General features: G+C 40.5%; 1 protein-coding gene across 3 annotated transcripts in view; it reads left to right on the top strand.

The window, feature by feature from the left end:
• Positions 1–3,052: 3,052 nt before the first annotated feature.
• The window catches only part of SVIL (supervillin), a 93,857-nt gene continuing 75,986 nt past the window's right edge, over positions 3,053–20,923 (top strand). For all 3 annotated transcript variants that reach the window (XM_058532717.1, XM_058532714.1, XM_058532715.1), the window contains exons 1-4: positions 3,053–3,083; positions 10,447–10,504; positions 10,620–10,771; positions 13,330–13,981. In XM_058532717.1, coding sequence (XP_058388700.1) covers positions 10,497–10,504; positions 10,620–10,771; positions 13,330–13,981 — 812 coding nt within the window. In that variant the 5' untranslated portion in view covers positions 3,053–3,083; positions 10,447–10,496. The remainder of the gene's footprint in view (positions 3,084–10,446; positions 10,505–10,619; positions 10,772–13,329; positions 13,982–20,923) is intronic.

The raw sequence follows: 20,923 nt of genomic DNA on the forward strand, positions 1-20,923 counted from the left end.
ATTTTTTAAATAATGAGACTTGAAAGTCAAAATTACTCCTTGATCTGTGGGCTGCAGAATGGATGTTGTGTTAGCAGACATGAAAACAACATGAGTCTCATTGTACATTTCCATCAGAGCTCTTAGGTGATCAGGTGCATTGACAATGAGCAGTGATATTTGGAAAGGAATCTTTTTTTCTGAGCAGTAGGTCTCAACAGTGGGTTTAAATAATCAGTAAACCATGTTGTAAACAGATGTGCTGTCATCCAGGCTTTGTTGTTGCATTTACAGAGCGCAGGCAGAGTAGATTTAGCATAAATCTTAAGGGCACTAGGATTTTCAGAATTGAAAATGAGCACTGGCTTCAACTTCAAGTCACCAGCTGCATTAGCCCCTAACAAGAGTCAGCCTGTCTTTTGAAGCTTTGAAGCCAGGCATTGACTTCTCCTCTCTAGCTATGCGAGTCCTAGATCTTATTCCAATAGAAGGCTGTTTCATCTACATTGAAAATCTGTTATTTAGTGTAGCCACCTTCTTTAATTATCTTAGCTAGATCTTCTGGATAACTTGCTGCAGCTTCCACATCAGCACTCGCTGCTTCACGTTGCACTTTTATGTTTTGGAGACGGCTTCTTTCCTTTAACCTCGTGAAATAACCTCTGCTAGCTTCAGACTTTTCTTCTGCAGCTTCCTCAGCTCTCTCAGCCTTTATAGAATTGAAGAGAGTTAGGGCCTTGCTCTGGATTAGGCTTTGGCTTAAGGGAATGTTGTGGTTGGTTTGATCTTCTATCCAGACCACTAAACCTTTCTCCACATCAGCAGTACGGCTGTTTCATCCTTCATGTCTTCACTGGAGCAGCACTTTTAATTTCCTTCAAGAACTTTTCCTTTGCCTTCGCAACTTGCCTAACTGTTTGAGCAAGAGGCCTAGCTTTCGGCCTCTCTTGGCTTTCTACATGCCTTCCTTACTAAGCTTAATCATTTCTAACTTTTGATTTAAAGTGAGAGATATGCGACTCTTCCTTTCACTTGAACACTTAGAACCCATTGTAAGATTATTAATTGGCATAATTTTAATATTGTTGTGTCTGAGGGAGTAGGGAGGCCAGAGGAGAGGGAGAGAGATGGAGGAACAACCGGTTGGTGGAGCTGTCAGAACACACAACATTTATCAATTAAGTTCACTATCTTATTTATTTATTTTTTTTGTGAGGAAGATCAGCCCTGAGCTAACATCCATGCTAATCCTCCTCTTTTTTTGCTGAGGAAGACCGGCTCTGAGCTAACATCCATTCCCAATCCTCCTCCTTTTTTTCCCCCAAAGCCCCAGAAGATAGTTGTATGTCGTAGTTGCACATCCTTCTAGTTGCTGTATGTGGGACGCGGCCTCAGCATGGCCGGAGAAGCGGTGCGTCGGTGCGCGCCCGGGATCCAAACCCGGGCCACCAGTAGCGGAGCGCGCACACTTAACTGCTAAGCCAGGGGACTGGCCCCAAGTTCACTATCTTATATGGGCGTGGTTCGTGGCACCCCAAAATAATTATACAGTAGTAACATCAGAGATTACTGATCACAGATCACCATAACAAATATAATGATAACGAAAAAGTTTGAAATATTGCAAGAATTACCAAAATGTGACACAGACATGAAGTGAGCAAATGCTATTGGAAAAATGGTGCCAGTAGACCTGCTCAATGAAGGTTTGCCACAAACCTTCAATTTGTAAAAAACACAGTGTCTGTGAAGCACAGTGAAGCAAAGCACAATAAGATGAGGTATGCCTGTATATGTGGCATATAAATTACTCATGTGTCCCACTTACATAGTGTGCACAGCACCTTCCTCAGTCTCGTCTTGGGCCTCTATGGAGATGTCCTCCTGCAGTACATGGAGAAGGTCAGCTTTGCACTGAATGTGTTCAGGCTGGGTGTTCACCTCTCTGGAGGTGATCATATCATCAGGGAATACTAGTTTCCTGTTTCCCTAGGTTTGTTTTCTTCCCGCGAGGCAGCAGCTCTGTCTGTTTTGCCCAACTCCAGGCACGTTCCCATGGAAGATCACGGAATTGTGTGTACAGCAGTCTTGGGGCAACTGTGCATAGTGTTGGAGAAGGAGCTAGATTTGAATTTCATGTACTCTTCTTGCCAAATATGTGTCCTTGGGCAAATCATTTAACAGTTTCCTAATCTGTACACCGAGGATGGTAATAGTTCCAGTGGTGTGCTGGCGCCGACTTGTGAGAGCAAGCATGCATCTCTCTTTCAACTTTGAGTTCAGTGAGTCCTGTGGGTAGCTTGAAATCGGCCATGGTGGGAGTATTTACAGGATCAGCCAATACTGCAAAGCAGGTGCTTGTGGGGGCAGGGGGGCAGTCAAGAGGAAGGAGCCAGGTGTTAAACATTTACCAGCACAGCACTGAGAAGTTCACACCTCCTAGGGTCTTGTGAAGATAGTTCAGGTAATTCCTGGGATATGCTTAGTATAGAAGAAACATACTAGTGAGGGCTCAGTTTCTTTATTCTTCTCCCCTTTTGTTTCTCCTTTTTTTCTCAAGACAGTTTTCATGTGCCTTGTAGACCTATTCACCATGCTTTGATTTCTTGGTTGTTTGAAGGCATTTGTTCCTTTAACCTAATTTCAGCACTGGGGGAAAGCATGTAGATCATTTAGACAAATTGCTGATTCTGAGGAAGAACTTGTAGCACAGAAAGGTTGAGTGATTAATTCGAGTTTGCTCAGTGATGTTTCGACCACCGTACGCCACACCCCCTGCCTATGCTGATGTAATTATTTAGTTACACAAAAAAATTGTTAACATAACTGTAAGTAAATGCAAAAAGCTACCAATTAACTCCCCCAAATAAAACTTTTTACTTGTAATCTACATGTACATATTTAACCATGTATAGCAGAGGCGTAATTTTTATTTTCTGCTTTTTTGCACTTAACATTATATATCTTGGTTTAAATTGATCTTAAACATTTTATTAACGGAATAATTTTTAGCTTTCAGAAAGAATTCTTGCTTGAAGATAAAGAACGACTTGCTAACCACAAAAAAGAAATTGATGCTAAGCTTTTAACTGCGCTTCCTAAAGGTAAGACTCCTTCTAAATGGTGAGCAGTGTCCAGAGGCATACGTTTTGTGTTATCTGATTTTCTTTGAGGAGACTCTCACACTAACCTCCAGCTTCTAGTCTCCTTTGTCTCCTTTTCTGCCTCATCCCAGAATTAACCTCCACTGAAGCCCTCTCTCCTTGTATTTGTAATCCCCACCTTTCTGCATGTTCTTTCCCTCTCGTTTTGAGTACCCTCATTTTCACTGGAGGCTGGTGGGGAGGGTGAGAGAAGGTTCCCCGAATCACTTCCTCATCACTTTCCTACCTTCATCTTCTCTAAGGTCAGCGAGTTCCGCTCATGCACCCATTTCTTCTCCGCCCACTCCTTCCTGACCCTCCAGCCTCTTGATGCTTGCCAGTATTTATAGCATTTACACTTACTATCTTGTAGCTCCCTACTGGGCTACAGTTTGGGCTACCAGTGGAGATTGTATCTTCATCATCTCTCTTCTTCCCCCAGTAAGCACTCACATGGTCGGTGAATTAGTATTTTCATTGGTAAAGATGCTCGTGCAGTAAAATATTTGCATCTATCAGCCGACCACACCTAGTTTTGCCTGTGAAATAATGTGAACATTGCCTGATCTTGTTTCCACCAAGTGGAACACTAGCACGGGGTGGTACCAGCTCACAAACTGTTGTCATCTCGAATGAGCTGTGTCGCCCTCACTTCAGAAGAAACAGGTTTGGTGGAAGGTCAGATTATTTTTCCTACTCTGATAGAGAAAAAAAACCATGAGATCAAGCCCAAAAGAAATTAGACCAGAAAAAGTATTCTTGTAATAGAAACTAAACCCAGTTTAAAAGGCCCACTGACAAATTGGCATACATCCCCAGGAGTCGAATGGGTGATATGCCTAGACAGGGTCTGAAAAGGATGGATATTTCAAGGACCCCAGGGATTCGGCCTGGTGGAGAAAACTTAAATAGGGACATTTTGCAATTTTCAAGTACTTAGAAAACTGTCACCTGGAATGTAGGCTTATTCTATGTTGCCTTAGAGGCCAAAAATAAGAAGAATGTGTAGAATTACAAGGAGGTGGGTGAGATTTCATATAAGAAAGAAAATTCTGAGAGTTTCTAGAACCTAGGAGTGAAATGGACTGCATTGCAGTCTCATCAGCTCTCCTCATTAGTATTCAAGAAAGGTCATACGGCCATGTCTTCAAGGGTAGGGCAGATGCTGTGGAGGGTTCCCACCTGGATGGGTGTGTGGACCAGGTGTGAAATGGAAGGGTCCTTCCAATTTTTAAGACTCTTTGTGAAAGCCAAAGAAACTCAATTAAATCTGAGCCAAACTTAAAAAATATTTGAAGATGATCAAAACAAAGTATAAGAATGAACAAATTGATTTTTAGCAATAGCTTAGAAGATCTGACTGGCTGGGCAAAGTTCTATATAGCAAAAGTTGCTTCCCTCTTCCAGTCTCTACCCCAATTCCTTTTTTTGATAAATCATACCATAGACAATATTAGGATCAGAAAAATTAAGAGATGCTGGGTTCCTTAATGTTCAACAACTTGTAACTCTGTATATAACAAAACTTAAAAACACATAAGCTTATTAACCAGTGTTACTGGTTAAAACATAATTTTCACAAATCGAAGATGGTAAATTTATGTATTAACCAGATTTATGTTTCTAAATTAACAAGATCTTTAAAACATGCTGAAAAAGTATCAGAGCCCCCCTTCCCTGAATTTCATCTAAATTCCCCATAGTCTAATTTCATAATCTTTGCTCTTTCTGAATTTGGGCAGGCGTGTTTGGAAAGACCTGTGTGTTACTGGCAAGCTTTTCATTTCTCCATCTTAACAGATGTGTTAATGATTTTATCAGCTCTTTGCTATATAATGTTAAAAATAGGCATTGATTATGACTGTTCTAATGGCATAGAGTTTTATGTTTGTTTATAAGTTTACAGAAGTTTCTGTCTGTTCATTTAGTGTGGGATTCTTACTTCTGTGAAATTCAGCTTTAAAATGATCATTGATGTTTCTCTAAAGGACTTCCTTTAACAGTGTATCACAAACAGGTAATCAAAGGATTAAAAACCTTTACCTATGTAAAGATTATCATATTAAAATAGATTTTCCATTTAGGAATTAGGAAATGGACTAAATATATTACTCTACTTTTTTAAACAGCTTTACTGAGCTATAAGTCATATACCATACAATTCATCCATTTAAAGTATACAATTTAGTGGCTTTTAGTATAGTCACAGAGTTGTGTATCCATCACCACAGTCAATTTTAGAACATTTCCATTATCCTGAAAAGAAACCCCACACTTCTTAGCCTTCACCGCTCCTCCTTATTGCTCTAGTTTTATAATTACTCATTTTATAAGCTGCTTGTCTTTATATTAGTGGCTGCCATCCAAGTGTAAAAGTTTAAATGCATTACTCCTGTGGGAATTAAGATCAGTATTCAGAATATTCTGGATCTGGCCGCTGCCCTTAGGTTGTCACATGCAGGAGAGGAGAGAAGTCTTCTTGGCAGCCCCCCTGCCACTTACCTTTCTTTGGAAGATTCTACTGTACTCGGGTTTGGAGGACTGAACTCAACAATAACTTTACCAGAAAGCCTATTTTTCAGAGCTATTCGAAGAAACGCTTCCCAAGAAAAGTGCCTAGCAGCCCAAATTACCCTGAGTATTGGTATTATATGTTATTACAAAGTATATTAGGCAGTTAAATAACTTTATAAAGTATTATAGCCCTGATGTCAAATCTCCTTAAATTGCCTTGCTTGGAAAATAACCAACCATTTCCTATCAGAAATAACTAAAGAAATACACTCATAGAATCCATATTGCTCAGACATGGGCAGCAGACTGAAATAGCAGGTATATAATAAGGGATAATTTAGTATGTGTAAAAGTCTTCATGTACTTGAAAGCAAAGTAGAAAATATTACCACAGAAGTTAGATCAGCTGTGCTTGTTTATATCTGGATTGTAGCATTACTAGTATTACTATTATCTGGACCAGTTATGAATTATACACATATGACACGGCATACAATCAATTGAATTATGGCTGTCGAATCTAATTTTAAAGAACATCCTTATTCCTTATTCTTAGGAAATATACACTGAAGAATTTAGCCATGAAGAGGCATCCTGCTGCAGCTTACTCTTACATGGTTCAGAAAAGTTTATATGTAAATGTGTGTGCATGTGTATACACACATAAATATGCATACATAGAGAGAAAAAAGGTAAACATAAATCAAATGGGGGCCAGCCTGGGGTGGCGTAGTGAAATTTACGAGCTCTGCTTTGGCAGCCCGGGGTTTGCGGGTTTGGATCCTGGGCGCGGACCTACACACTGCTTATCAAGCCATGCTGTGGTGGCGTCCCACATATAAAATAGAGGAAGACGGGCACAGATGTTAGCTCAGCAACAATCTTCCTCAAGCAAAAGGAGGGAGATTGGCAACAGATGTTAGCTCAGGGCCAATCTTCCTCACCAAAAAATAAAATAAATAAATAAACCAAATGGAGTAAAATGTTAACATATTATGGAAGATGTCTTTTAATTTTTCTATAAGTCTGAATTTATATAAAAATTTTAAAGGAAAGAAAGTTTTTCTTGGTAGATCATAAAGAATAATAAACTATATTCAAGACCATCAGTGAGAAGATACCTCTGGTGGAGCTGTTGGTAGTCTCGATAAATGAAACGATGGAGTGACAACATAGATTCCGCAGCTGGGGTGACTTCCGAGATTTCTCAGGATTAGGTTTTTTTCAGTGCTTTATAATAAATCTGACAAAAATTCAGTTGGAGGGCCTGATTAGGATTACAAGTACCCATATGAAGTTTTTTCCTGGAAAGAAACAAAAAAATTACACACACATCAGCAATTCAAATAAAACATCATTCTCTTTCATAGAATAGAAGTGTTTTCCCATGGGATAGATATACTAGAGTAATTATATTACATATTTGTTTTACTAATTTTACTTTTAAACTATCAATTTGGGGAAAGGAAGCTAGACTCAAGATATGTCTCTGATACTTCTTTTTGTCTTCCACATCATTTCTTTCCCCCTATAATCTCATGTCTATAGGAATGAAGCAAATCTTGGTAATTAAAAATATATTTATTAGAAAGAATAGACCGAGTGCTAATTTATTTCCTGGAGGGAGTTTTTATTTTCCTAAAAGTTTCATTATAGATTTCCACTACGAATTAATAAGCTCACCGATACATTTAGTTTGATACATGACCTCATTTCATTCCTCAGTAAATGATCAGAGAGGACTATAAGATTATAGGCTTGGAATAGTTTTGCGTTTGAATCTGAGCTTGACTGAAGACTGCAGCGATGGGCTAGTGGTGTCTGTCTTTGGTGTAACCTAGAACATGGGTGTCTAGGGGACAGGCTGCCTTATTTGAAATCTTTGTACTGAGTTCAATGGTTCTCAGGCCAGGACAGTACCATCCCTAGGGGGGTACTTTGGAAACATATGGGAGCATCTTTGTGTCATAGCAACTGGGGATGATTTGGCATTGAGTAGGAGAATCCAGGATACTCAACATCCTGCAGTGTGGGCTCACCACAAAGACATTTCCCACTCAGAAGGCTGTTAGTGCCCTCATGGTGATCTGTGATCTCGTCCAGAGCCAGCATTCTGTGTCGGTGACACTGAGGAGGGGCACCTGGGTGCCTGCTCAATGCTATCTTGAGACTTCTTATATCCAGCAGTGCATGGCAATCAGATGACAGTGTTCACTGGTGGCTGCCCACCCTATTCTGTCCAGAAAGGGACAGAGATCACCATGGACAGTGGGATAACTTGGATTGCCTGCCCTGTCCTTCTCTTTCTTCTCCCTGTCCCAGGCTTCTGGGGGTTCAGTTTCTGTGATGAACAACTATTCTGACCATCAGCCTGCCCCATTCTTGTATTATCTTAGTCCTCATGGAATATTTAAGCAGGGCGGTAATGGCAGTAGAAAGGACAGTTGTGTTGTGGGTGGGACGTTTGCATAGTCTCCCAATTAGTTGATCTTTCCTTCTAGAATATGGGAAAAAAGAATGTCAGGAAGCAACTTGTTGCTTAGCTTTTTCACTGTACTGCTAGAACTTTTTTCAATATCTTTAGTTACATAATTTTTATAGAAAATTTTAAAAATTAAAAATTTAATGAAATGCAAGGAGATTTTCCGTCTCAAATTAGGACAAAAAAAGTATATCTTAACTTTTCCCAATGGAAGTTATATGCCACTCTGTGTTTGTTACGTTAATATTTTGACATATACTCTGTCTTCATCTGTTTGGACTGCTGTAACAAAGTACCGTAGATTGAGTGGCTTATAAACAACAGAAATGTATTGCTCACAGCTCTGGAGGCTGGAAGTCTGAGATTAGAGTGCCAGCATGGTGAGGTCCTGGTGAGGAAGCTCTTGCAGTTGCACGCTGCCGTCTTCCCATCATATCATCACGTGGAGGAAGGGCCCAGGGAGCTCTGTGGGGCCTCTTTCGTAAGGACACTAATCCCAGCCATGAGAGTGGAGCCGAAATACCTCTCAAACGTCCCACCTCCTGATACATCACATTAGGGGTTAGGATTGCAACTTAGGAATTTTGGGGGGACATAAACATTCAGACCTCAGCATACCTACTTGGAATAATTTTGGAGGAGAAAAGGCTCATTATGCCACTAAGTACCCTAATAATATAGTCTATTTCTCAGGTAGGGGTTTGAAGCATGCGTTTAAGACCTATATTTCAGAGCACTTGGAATTTGATTTCAATAGCTTCTTGAGCAGTCTTATGAAAAATAGGGCCCTATTCTCTTCTTTGGGGTTTAAATAATTAATTGAAACTCTTTGGTTTATACCATCCTTCAAAATGTTTTCAAAATATGTACTACCAGCCATTACATTTTTATCACCATAATCTCACTAGAGCTAATTTGCTAAATGGGAAGCTATTATTGGCCGAGCTTCCTCAAAAGGTAGCACACAGGATGCGCCATTATCGTTATACCCTTTTCTTCCAAATAGGAACATAATTCACATTGCAGAGCAAGCACACCTCTGCCTCCAGCTCCTCTGGTTCCTGGGAAGGCTAACTGAGAGAGAGACTTTTTTTTGAAGCCAACTGTCTTTAAAAAAGTCAAGCCAACTAAAATATTAAAGTGGCTATCATTTAAAAAACTATACAAATAAATAACAAATACAAGATTTGTGTCTTTGAACACAAAGGACAATATAAAAGTCATGTGTGTATGTGTGTGATTTTGACTCATTACTAAAAATGACTACTTCGAAAAAATAGAATGCAAATGGAAGCACTGGAAATTAAATTCCATGTATTCATACCCCCTCCTTTGAGTTTCTTCTTTGACTCAGCCTTTCAAAATTTTCCTGGGCCCTGGGGCTATCCGAGACTCCTCTCCCGCCCATTCCTGGGTCCTCAATAGGAAACACTCAGATGAGCCCTTGTGAAGTCACATGATTGAGGGGGAGGCCGGAAGAGAGACCTTTATTCTCCACCAAATTGAGCCATTTCTCCAAAGAAACCACTATTTGGCATCTTAGGAATATCTTTGTAGTCAGTACACATGAGACCCTCCCAACCTCAGCAAAACATTTGTCTGCTCATCCAGTGTTGCCAGAATTGGGGTAATTACTTTATCCATCATTCACCTAAATTATAGCAAAGAAACAAAAATTAACATTTTCCTCTAGTGAAGGCTTGTAAGGGGAGGCTTGGGAACTGTGTTAGTCTAAACTGTAGTGAACTGGGGATGCTGCTTTAGGTACCGCTGGAAACCATCAGGTAGTTATAGGTATTTACAGGTTATGAAATAGGAGTGTTGTGAGTCATGCTTGCTGTAGCTTACTGATGAGCGTGGAGGGGTTCGTAGTACTAGTCTCTACTTCTTCAAATGTGTGAAGTTTCCCATAATGAAGAGCTTAAAATACTTTTTTAAACCTAATAACAGTTAAAAACAGATATTGAGATTTCTGCTTGCTAGAAAGATCTTTCTGTTCAGGCCTCCTCTGACTCCCTGGATGAAACAGACTGGCTGCTATTACTACATCTCTTACTCTCATGGTTTTAGTTCTTAGCCCAACCTGTGGTGTGTGTGTGTGTGTGTGTGTGTGTGTGTGTGTACACGCTTCTCATTTGGCCTCTGCCTCTCCCCCTAGAAGACAATCTCCATGAAAACAGGAACTGTGTCAGTTTTGTATCTCACATTTGCGTGGGAGCCAAGAACAGAAATATGAGTTCAATAAATGTATGTTGCATGAATGAATAAAATGAATGCATGACTACTAAATCCTAGACTATCTTTTTATTCTTTTTGGTTTTATTTTAGTTGCAGAATTAAGAAAAATCTTTGAACCAAAGAGGAAAGAATTTTTAGAAATGAAAAGGTAAGATATTTATTGTACATAATTAGGAAGTAGACGAGCTTGGCAGTCCAGTATTCAGTTTTCCCTTGGAATTGATTTTCGTTGCTCACTATGCCCTTTTTGGTGTCTTGCACAGAAAAGAGAGAATTGCCAGGCGCTTGGAAGGGATTGAAACTGACACCCAGCCCATCCTCTTGCAGAGCTGCACAGGGCTTGTGACTCATCGCCTGCTGGAGGAAGACACGCCCCGGTACATGCGAGCCACAGACCCCGCCAGCCCCCACATCGGTGAGTGTGCACGCCTTCTGGCCCGTCAGCAAGCAGGCTGCCCGAGATGTTCCACATAGCCTTTTTTATTGGTGTTGGAAAATGGGATATTCCACAGAAGTGAATTGTGTAGATGCAATTATTTACTAAATATGTGTGTTTGTTAAAAACAGCAACAACACATATGTCAGCTCCGCCCTGCCTCACAGGCGTGGTCCTCAGGTGTCACAGCAGTAAAAAATACCAACAGCCGTTGGCACACTGTTGGGTAATTGATGACCAGTCATTTCTTCCTCTAGCCTGGGACCCCTCAAGGGCAGGAACTGTGTGTGTCTTTCTCTTCCCACCCTCAGGGCCCCAGCATCGGATTTGCTGTGGGAGAACCTCAGTAAAAGTTTGTTTGGTAAAGGACTGAATGAGACACGTTTAAACAGAATGCCCAGGTGCCCAGCACAGGGCACGGCTGCTCTCAGCAGGGAGCGTTAAATGTATAGCTGGACCTCGAGTGATTAGGGTTCTTACTCTACGTGTTTATGCAACAAACATTCTATTTATGCAATTTTGAATGTATTGCATATTTATTTCATATCAAAGAGCATGTCAAACATGACCTAGCTTTGCCTTGATTACTCAGTCTTATTAGGGGCATCAGATATTCAACTTGACCTTGAGAGAGGATGATGCATACAGAGCTGTTCTTTTCACCCCCTGTGGCTCCGTGCTGTTGCTTTTTATAGCCAGTGTTTTCTAGTTTCTTCCTCAGAGAGGGCTGTTGCTCTCACTTCATGATGTGATCAGTTTGCTTGTCTCTACAGTTTCTGATCTTCTATGACCAGAAAACTAGAGAACTAAGATTTTTAAAAATTATGTACATAAAGAATCAAGAACAGACAGAGAACCCAAATGTATAGCCAGAAATAAAACCTAGTGTCTATAAGATGTTAATCTATGTATTATATGATAATATAAGCATCACACGTTAGTGACAAAAGGAAGAATTACTTAATAAAATGGTATTGGGAAAATGGGGTATAGTGGGGTGGGGGAGGGGATATGGTCCTCTTCTCACTTCACACTAAGCACTAAAATACGTTCCAATGAATCACATGATTAATTTTAAGAAAATAATTAAAAGCATGAAAATGTAGATGAATATCTAATCCAAGTTGAATGGAAAAGGACTTTCAAAACACAGAAACAGCTGTAGAAATCACACATGGCCAGGTCAGTTGACTTCACTACATAACAATTAACATCTATACTCCAAAGACAATCTTATACATAGACTTCACAAAAAATTAAACAAGCAAATTTGAAAACATGAATAAGATGAAGGCTCATATTCCTATAAAAGTTTACACAAACCGATAAAAATCACACTTGAATCAATAGAGTATAGATCATTAAGCCCGACCAGGTATTCTAGAGAAGAAAAAGATAATACAAATGACTAATAAATAATTGGAAAATGCATATCTTCTGTTTTTATAGTATGCAATCAAAGGAAATTTTTAAAATTAACACTCAAGGTTTGTAAGAGAGCATATATTGCAGATTGCAAGTGTAAATCAATCTAGACTTTATAGAAATTAATTTGACAGTCTATCAAGTGTCTTAAAATGATGTACCCTTTGATAAAGCAATTTGACTTTTACCAGTCTATCTATTGTGATAATCAGAAAATCAGACTGATTAAAGGTTAGAAACAACTTAAATGCCCAGTAATATGAGAAGGGTTAAATTAATTATAGAATGCCTATTGGATAGAATATTATAAAGCCTTAAAAAATGATGTCTTCAAAATGAGATTTTCAAATATAGGAAAATGTTTTATATAGAACATTAATGTTATATAAAACATGAATTATTTTATATAGCAATAAAGAAGAAATCAAATATGTAAAAGACTAGAAGGAATATATAGAAATGTTTGACAAATTATCAATTTATTATTGATTATTATAGATTAGTGGTTATTGGTGATTTGGGGTTTTACCTTCCTATGTTTTCATGGTAGACATTTGCTACATCAAACATGTGTACTATAATTGGAAAAAGCCACTTCTGTTTAAAAAAAACCAAACTCAACATCAACCTGGTGAATATTGATATGAGCCATTATCGTTATGGTTACTATCAGATCCTGTGGAACCACAGTCCGTCACTTGTCAAATTACAGCAGTTCAAATATGTGTTATCTTTTCTAGAGGACTCTGAACTCGTCCTCTGGCCTCACACATGAAATATTAAACTCAAAAACAAAAAAGTACATAACCAAGGGAAATAAGCACTAAGCAAGGATTGAAGAGCTCTCAGGAGGGAGGAGCTGGGCTTTAGTGGCGGCCATGCTTTAGGTGGTTTGTGGAGCTGGTGGAGCATTCACAGCCTTCCCGTGTTTCAGGGCAGATCTCCGAGTTCGTCAGCATCCCAGGTAAATCATCTTAGCTAACTACTCCTGTGTGAGAAATCGGTCCTTCACAGCGTGGGCGCTCACGCGTGTATTGTGTACAGAACAGAGTGGAGTAAATGTGTGTCTTGACTTGACATCTGTGTGTATTATCTGTGTGCTCTTCTTGTAGGCCGATCAAATGAAGAGGAAGAAACTTCTGATTCTTCGGTAGAGAAGCCGACTCGATCTAAACTCTACACAGAAACCTCAGGCGTCCATGGTGACTCATCTTACAGTTCAGGGATCATGGACACACAGAGTCTGGAGTCCAAAGCCGAAAGGATCGCCAGGTACAAGGCGGAGAGGAGAAGGCAGTTGGCGGAAAAATATGGGCTAAGTCTGGATTCTGAAGCCGACTCCGAATCAACATCTCGATACATCAAGTCCAGGAAGGAGCCTGATGCTGTGGAGAAAAGGGGAGGAAAAAGCGACCGCCAGGCCGAGTGGAGCCAGGAGCCGAGTTCTCTCTGCTCCAGGCCCGAGGGCGCGGGGCTCAGGGCGGGCGCGGCGGAATGCAGGGACTGTGCGGCCCGCGGGAGCCACGGCGTCGCCGGCGCCGAGGTGCTGCTCGGCGTGGAGAACCAGCGACGCGCCCAGGGGCAGAGCGCCGCCGCGGCGGAGAGCCCCCCGTGCTTCCCGTGCCCCGGGCCAGACGCCTCCGCCGGTGACGTGCCACGGTCCCCCAAGCAAGCGCGTGGCGCGCCCCTGTCCTCGCCGCGGCAGCCCGCCTCCCCGAGCCGCGCCGCTGGGGGCTCGCCGTTCCCCGCCGAGGCTCGGTCCAGGTAAGCGTTCGCGCGGCGCTGGCCGCCTGCAAGCCTTCTCTGCCGCCCCGTGACTTAGAGTCTGGGTGTTCTTGGCATTCTCTGGAGGTCTCAGCTCACTGCAGAAATAATCTGTGATTTTTTTTAATTTCCGCAATATCAAAACAGGTTCTACGGAAGCAGGAAGCCTCAGGTTCTTTTTTTTTTGTTTTTTTGGTATGTTCTCTTTAAAATTAATAAATCAGATGTCATGGGGGCACTCTCATGGAAGCCCCACTTCAGGACCCTTCTTACTGTGTTTCTCACCTGTCTTGAACAGTTGTCTTTTTCTCTGTTTTTTTGTAATCCTACCCAAGACTTTTTGACGATTGTTTTTGTTGCTGTGGTTGAGAATCACAAAGCAGAAGGACCCCCTCGTTGACCAGTGGAAGGGTCTCAGTTTAGGGTGCAGAAGTCTGACTGCAATATACACTGAATGTAACTGTAACATATAGTTATGTCAGTATATTAACACAACACCCCAAGGAAACAGCTGTGTATAAGAACACCTCATTAAAAAGATCAGCTGTTAAGAGAAATCACTGTGTAATAGGATGGACCAAAGACAAGAAGGGCTCCCATTCCGAAAAATCAGAAAAGGAATAAAATCAGAAATTCAAATGCCAGAAGAGAATATGTGTTTCTTTCTAAATTTAAATATTTAAATTTAATAAGTGTGATGACCATATTTAAAATGCAATTTATGCAATTTACACATCCTTCTTGAAGGTTTGGGGTGATTGTCTAGGCTGACTCTTAAGTGTGTTTTTCAGTTCAGACAAGCATTAGCTTTACAGGTGAATTGGGGAGGGATGAGAACCAAAGGTTCAGCAAATTTATTCTGGAAAAAACAAAAAGATGCTGGAAAATACCCCTGTTTATTTCACACTGGGTCAGAGCAGTAAATGTGGTCATCTTTAAAAGTGGCATTAATACATCTAAAACAGATCATTTTAGTTACTGCAGTTTATTGAGCCAAAGACCTGTCACTACTTACTTATCATCCACAATAAAATACTTAGAGATATTGGCTTCTAAGAGAATTAAATAGTATAGATCCTGAGATTGTATTTTGAGAGCCTTTGTTCAGCCTTTAGACTTAACTACTTGAAATTTAGGGACTGTGACCTGTTGTCTCATATTTTGAAATGAAACTGTTTTGGGGGAAATTCATATTTCATAGTAGAAACAGTGTTGGCTTAGTTACTCTATATCAAAACAAATTCTTCCATGTGCTTTGTGAGCAGGACAAAGAAACCTAACATTCCAATTTAGAAAGAAAATTAGAGACTTACGATTACATGGATTAAAAAATAATGAGGAATCTCATTTCTGGTTGCCATATTATGAAAACTGTTTAAGTTGTTACTATGGTATCTAGGTTAGCCATCTAGATCACATATAATAGATTCTCAGTGAGATTTTTTTTTTCTGATTTCCCTATCTTTTCTTTTTTTTTTTTTTTGTGAAGAAGATCAGCCATGAACTAACATCAGTGCTAATCCTCCTCTTTTTTGCTGAAGAAGACCGGCTCTGAGCTAACTTCGATTGCCAATCCTCCTCCTTTTTTTTTCCCCAAAGCCCCCCAGTAGATAGTTGTACATCATAGTTGCGCATCCTTCTAGTTGCCGCATGTGGGACGCGGCCTCAGCATGGCCGGAGAAGCGGTGCGTCGGTGCGCGCCCGGGATCCGAACCCGGGCCGCCAGTAGCGGAGTGCGTGCACTTAACCGCCAAGCCACGGGGCCGGCCCCCTCAGTGAGATTTTGAAGCAGTTGTAATAGTAATTAAAATTTTGTTGAGTATTCCTGGTAAAAAGATGGAATACTAAATAGTTTTATGTGTTAAAATCTTAATATTCAAAAATACATATAACTTAAGATCTTAAGAGCCGTTTCTTTATAGGTTATTTGAAGAGGCGTATTACCTAGAAGTCTTCATAAGCCTAGCCTTAGCCACACGGTGCCTTACTTTCACAAAGAAAGGCTTAAAAGAATTAAGAAATTGTGAAAGAGTTCTTGAGGAGGCACATACTTTATTTTTTTATAAGGCACACAATTCTATGACTGATAGGCAAAGAAACACAAATCGTTTCATATATATGTGTGTGTGTGTGTATATAGATATAAAATACTTGAGAATCATATTTACATTAAAAAGGATAGAAAATAATGTGTGACAAATATTTCATTAAAAAATAATTAAGACTTATTTTGTAATGACTCTAGTTGTTCAGCTTATAAAGATGGATTTAAAGTGGATTAACATTCTGCTAGAGGTCCTTTCTCTTAGAGTCAGGAAATTCAAGTGTCACAAAGTCACTGTTGTCTGATTTCCATTTGGGAGGAAGAAAGACAAAAAATACTTTATGTACTAAAATAATAACCAAAGAAACCTGCATGACCCAATAAGCATAAATGAAAATAAGATGTCATCTGATATGGAAATATGTAACGAAAAAGTTTAATAAGATTGGGGCCAGCCCCGTGGCCCAAGTGGTTAAGTGCACACCCTCTGCTGCGGCGGCCCAGGGTTCGCCGGTTCAGATCCCAGGCGCGCACCGACGCACTAGTTGTCAAGCCGTGCTGTGGCAGCGTCCCATATAAAGTGGAGGAAGATGCGCATGGATGTTAGCCCAGGGCCTGTCTTCCTCAGCAAAAGGAGGAGGATTGGCAGATGTTAGCTCAGGACCAATCTTCCTCACAAAAAAAAAAAGTTTAAGAAGATTAAGGAATGACAAAAAAATTATCTACAAATAACCAAATTTAATACCACATTTAATCGTGGATTTGTTCTATCATTGAAATGGAATGTTTTTCTCACTACTCTCCTATACTCTTTCATCCACCTAGTTCTGCCAGGTTGTTTGGCTATTCATCTCCGAATTAACTCATTCTCATTTCATCATTTCATTTTGTGCTGACTAGCAAAAGGCCGTTTTTGTTTCATTCATTAAATATGAATGCATCGCTCATGAATATACAATCAAAAGACTACCTATGGTGTCCTAAAAATTCAAATGTGAGCCAGATATCAAATGCATAGTTTTTGTATGTGCTCATGTAGACTAACACATGTATGCACAGAACAATCATTCGTTCTTATACTTCACTGTGCTACACTGTTGTCAATCATAAGCTCAGTAACAGTCTCTGGGGCAGTATTTAGCTTGTAATAAATCTATTTTAGAATTATTTAACATTCAGTTTATATGATAAAGAAGATGTTTATGTATGTATGTGTGTTACAAGCTCTTTAGCTCAGAAACACTGTTGCCTGGGAATCAGGTGAGCACACTGTTTTTAATCAAACTAAGAATACACATAGTAACAGAATAAAGCATACGACACCTCCCAGCCCCCATTCCCCAATCCTGCCAAGCCCCGTAAACTTGGAATTTCAGAAACAAGTGTTTTTTGGAGAAGGTGGTGTTACTGATATGAACCATTCTTTGTTGATTCAGCAACTGTGAATTTTAGAATAAAATTCAGAGATCTGGGACCTCTGGATTATGCAAATTAAAAAAAAATCTGAGCTCCTGCTACTACTGCTAGAAATCCTGAATTCAAGATTCTTGTTGAATTTGCTGCATTGCGCGTATCTTATTTTCTAAAAAAACCAAAATGCACCATACTGGTTCCTTCTGTGAGTGGAGAAACACACCACAGCTGCTGCTTTCCCCAGCGTCAGCTGTCGCTCCCTGTTCTCAGTCAACTACGCGCCTGGGAGAGAGGAGAATTACACCTAATTCCCTACTGGTGATCCATTCTAGAAAACCCTGGTTCATTTGTTTTTTTATTACTCTGCTGCAGTCCTCACCACTCCTTCTCCCACTTAGCAGATTTTATCATTAGTGGCCGGAAAATGATTGTGGCGGCTTCCTGCAGAGCTGACACTGAAATTTGACCTGGGGAGAGCTGCCCTGGGTAAATCACGGTTTGGACAGGGCTCCCCGTGATGCCAGAGAGCTGTGGATTGGCTCAGAAAGATAGACCAGTGCATCCTCCAGAATGAACTTTTTCTGCATCACTGTGACATGCAGACTTAGCCAACTAGGAAGGAAAGGAAGGGGCTTATGCTGTGCTCTTATAGTTTAATTCTGATTGCATTTGCTTGTCTCCCAATGAGAGGTTTGAGTCTAAAAACCCTCTGCAGAGGCTCAAGCTCACTGTTTTAGTTGTTAATTGTCTGCTGACCTGCACTGATAGAAATGTCCACCAGCGAGTGATGCGGAGGGGGATGACTGCTCCCAGACCATCGGCAGTCCTGTCTCAGCTCCCATCTGTCCCATGGCAGGGAGGTTGTCTAACACACCCTCCATGTTAGGGCAGAATGTCGTGGAAAACATAGATCTCTGAGGATCCACTCTCTAAAGGAGAGACCTCTAGGTACCCCCACAGATTTGTTCCAATATTGGCATGGAATCATTTCCACATATCAGTCCCTGTATCCTCATACATCTACTCTCCTCACTCTGCTCTATGCCTTTGGGCTGTTCATGTCTGATTAACTCATTCCCATTTTTTTTTCCTTTCTCACTGGCAAGCATGAATTTCAGTTCATTGAATTAAATATGAATATGTCACCCAAAATACTTGCTACTATGTCCTAAAAATTCAAATGTCTGCCAGAGTCTAAATGCAACATTCTGCCTGTGAGCGTGTGCCTTTGCACGTTAATACACGGTTGTGCGTATAAACAAAGCCATCACTAGCAGTTTTTCCAAACAAGCAACTTTAAGCAAATAAACTCTTAATTTTAATGAGAGGCTGAAGTTCATGGCCATTCTTCTTAAACTGAATAATAATGTTTTATAATTAGAAGCTACTATATAATTGGAGCTGGACACCCACAAGGTGAAGCTAATTTTCCTGTGCTGGATCTGGCTTCGTTTTGGTAGCAGGAGGCAATTTTTAGTCTATTGTCTCTTAGGGGTATAGAGAGCTAAAGCATGTCATTGTATACTTAGGGGTACAAACGAAGAGCAACTGCTGTCCTCTGGGGCAACTTACGGTGACTTCTTTCCTGGCAATACAATTCTCTGCCAGTAACCATATAGCCCTCTCCCAAGGGAGGTCACTTCTGCCATATGGAGAGTTGCTCACCCCAAGACTCCACAAAATAGATACTTGATGTCAGAGAATTTTAAATTCTTAGAACAAGAAGTAACCCTGGAGATTATTTAGTTTAAAAATCTATTTTATACATGAAAAAACTAAAGGTGAAAGAACCTAAGTAACTGAATTAAGACCATATAGCTACTTTGATGAAACCGAGTCCATTATCCATATGCTTTCATTCATTCATTCAGGTTCTCTGGATCCATCAGAGTTCTTTCCATTACACTCTGCTCTTGTTATTTTTATCAGTTCTATTTTCCATCATAGTGGAAAAGAGAGTCTGCTGTTTTTGCCTTTTGAAGGTTAGAAATTTTAGGAAAGATGATCAGAGGTGTTATAGAAACAGTTTATATGGATTTACATGAGGTATTTAAAAGCCTTATCCTCATAAACAAAATGAAAACTTGTAGTCTAGGAGGATTCAAACTCAGTAGGCATCCATCTGTCTATCCATACCTCATAGGTATTGATTTATGGGTTAATTTCAACTCTAAGGTAGTTTAGCTAATCATTGAAGAAAATTAAATTGAGCCTTCTGTGTGCCAGGCACTGTGCTCTTAGAGGGGCATATCATTAAAAAAGAAAAAAAGTGTGGGAAATAACTACACCACAATGGGGTAAATAAGGTTCTAGAGACCAAAGTTGGGTGCCATGGGAATACCAAGATGGTGTATTAATTTTTCCCCCTTGGAGAAATGGTCATAGTTGAACCAAGTCCTTAATGATGTGGTGAGTTTGCTGGACATGCAGGGGAAGCTGCTCTAGGCTAGAAGGCACAGACGTCCAATGTAGACCTAGAAGGAGAGGGGCAGCATGAGGCTGAGAGCCAGGTGGGAACCAATCACGAGCACCTTGGAGGACACGACAAGGCATTTGGCCTTTGCTTTGTGGAAAATGGGAAGTGCCTGAAGGATTTTAAAGCAAGAATGATTAATTATGTATTTTAGAAAGCTCCGTCTGGAGGAGTGTGGAGAGTTGGTCTGAAAGAGAATTGATTCCAGTCAGGATGGCCACTGACCTGGTGTTGCAGTTACCCAAGCAAGAGATAATGAAGTCTCTGGTTCCAAGTTGGTCTTTGTCATTAACTTGGTCCTATTTGCCATTTCATTAGCTAATCTGGAAGATGTCGATGATGTGATCAGATTTCTGGAGGAGAGAGTGTAAATAAGTTTGATGATAGAAAGAAAGAGAATGGGGAGAGAGGGATAGAGGAATGGAGGGAGAATGAAGATGAGAAGGAGGGCAAGAGAGAGAGAGAAGAGAGAAGTGGAGCATGGAGGCAAGAGAGCACATGTCCCTGCAATAATGGTTGGAAACTAACAAGATGAAATTTAATAAAGTCCTGTATTTAGAGGGGAAAAGAATCAGTGTACAAGTTCAGGATTGGGGAAACTTGATTTAACAGCAGTTCGTGGGAAACAGACCTGGGAGTTTTAGATGACAGCAAGTTCTTTATATGACTGCCAAAACGGCGAGTCCAATCTTGGGGCACTTTATTGAAAGTGGACTGTCAGTGGCACAGGTAGTCCTGGTCCACCTGTGTTCTGCAGTGGTCAGATTACGTTTGGGTATCTCCTCCTAATTGAGCTGGTGACAAATGAGAACATGTCCAGAGAGTCTACCTTCCCATCTGCCCTGCCTTCTTGACCTTTCCAAGGTTTTATAAACTTCTCCCTGTCTTAATGGAAGCGAGAATCATGTTTGGAGTCTCCTACACATTCTGTGGTGCTTGGACTCTCAAACCAGTCTGTTCTTCTCACTATCAGATTGTCATCTTCCCAGTGCAGTTATAAAGCTGACGCTTG

The sequence above is a fragment of the Diceros bicornis genome, chromosome 36 (assembly GCF_020826845.1).
Source record: "Diceros bicornis minor isolate mBicDic1 chromosome 36, mDicBic1.mat.cur, whole genome shotgun sequence".
Lineage (NCBI taxonomy): Eukaryota > Metazoa > Chordata > Mammalia > Perissodactyla > Rhinocerotidae > Diceros > Diceros bicornis.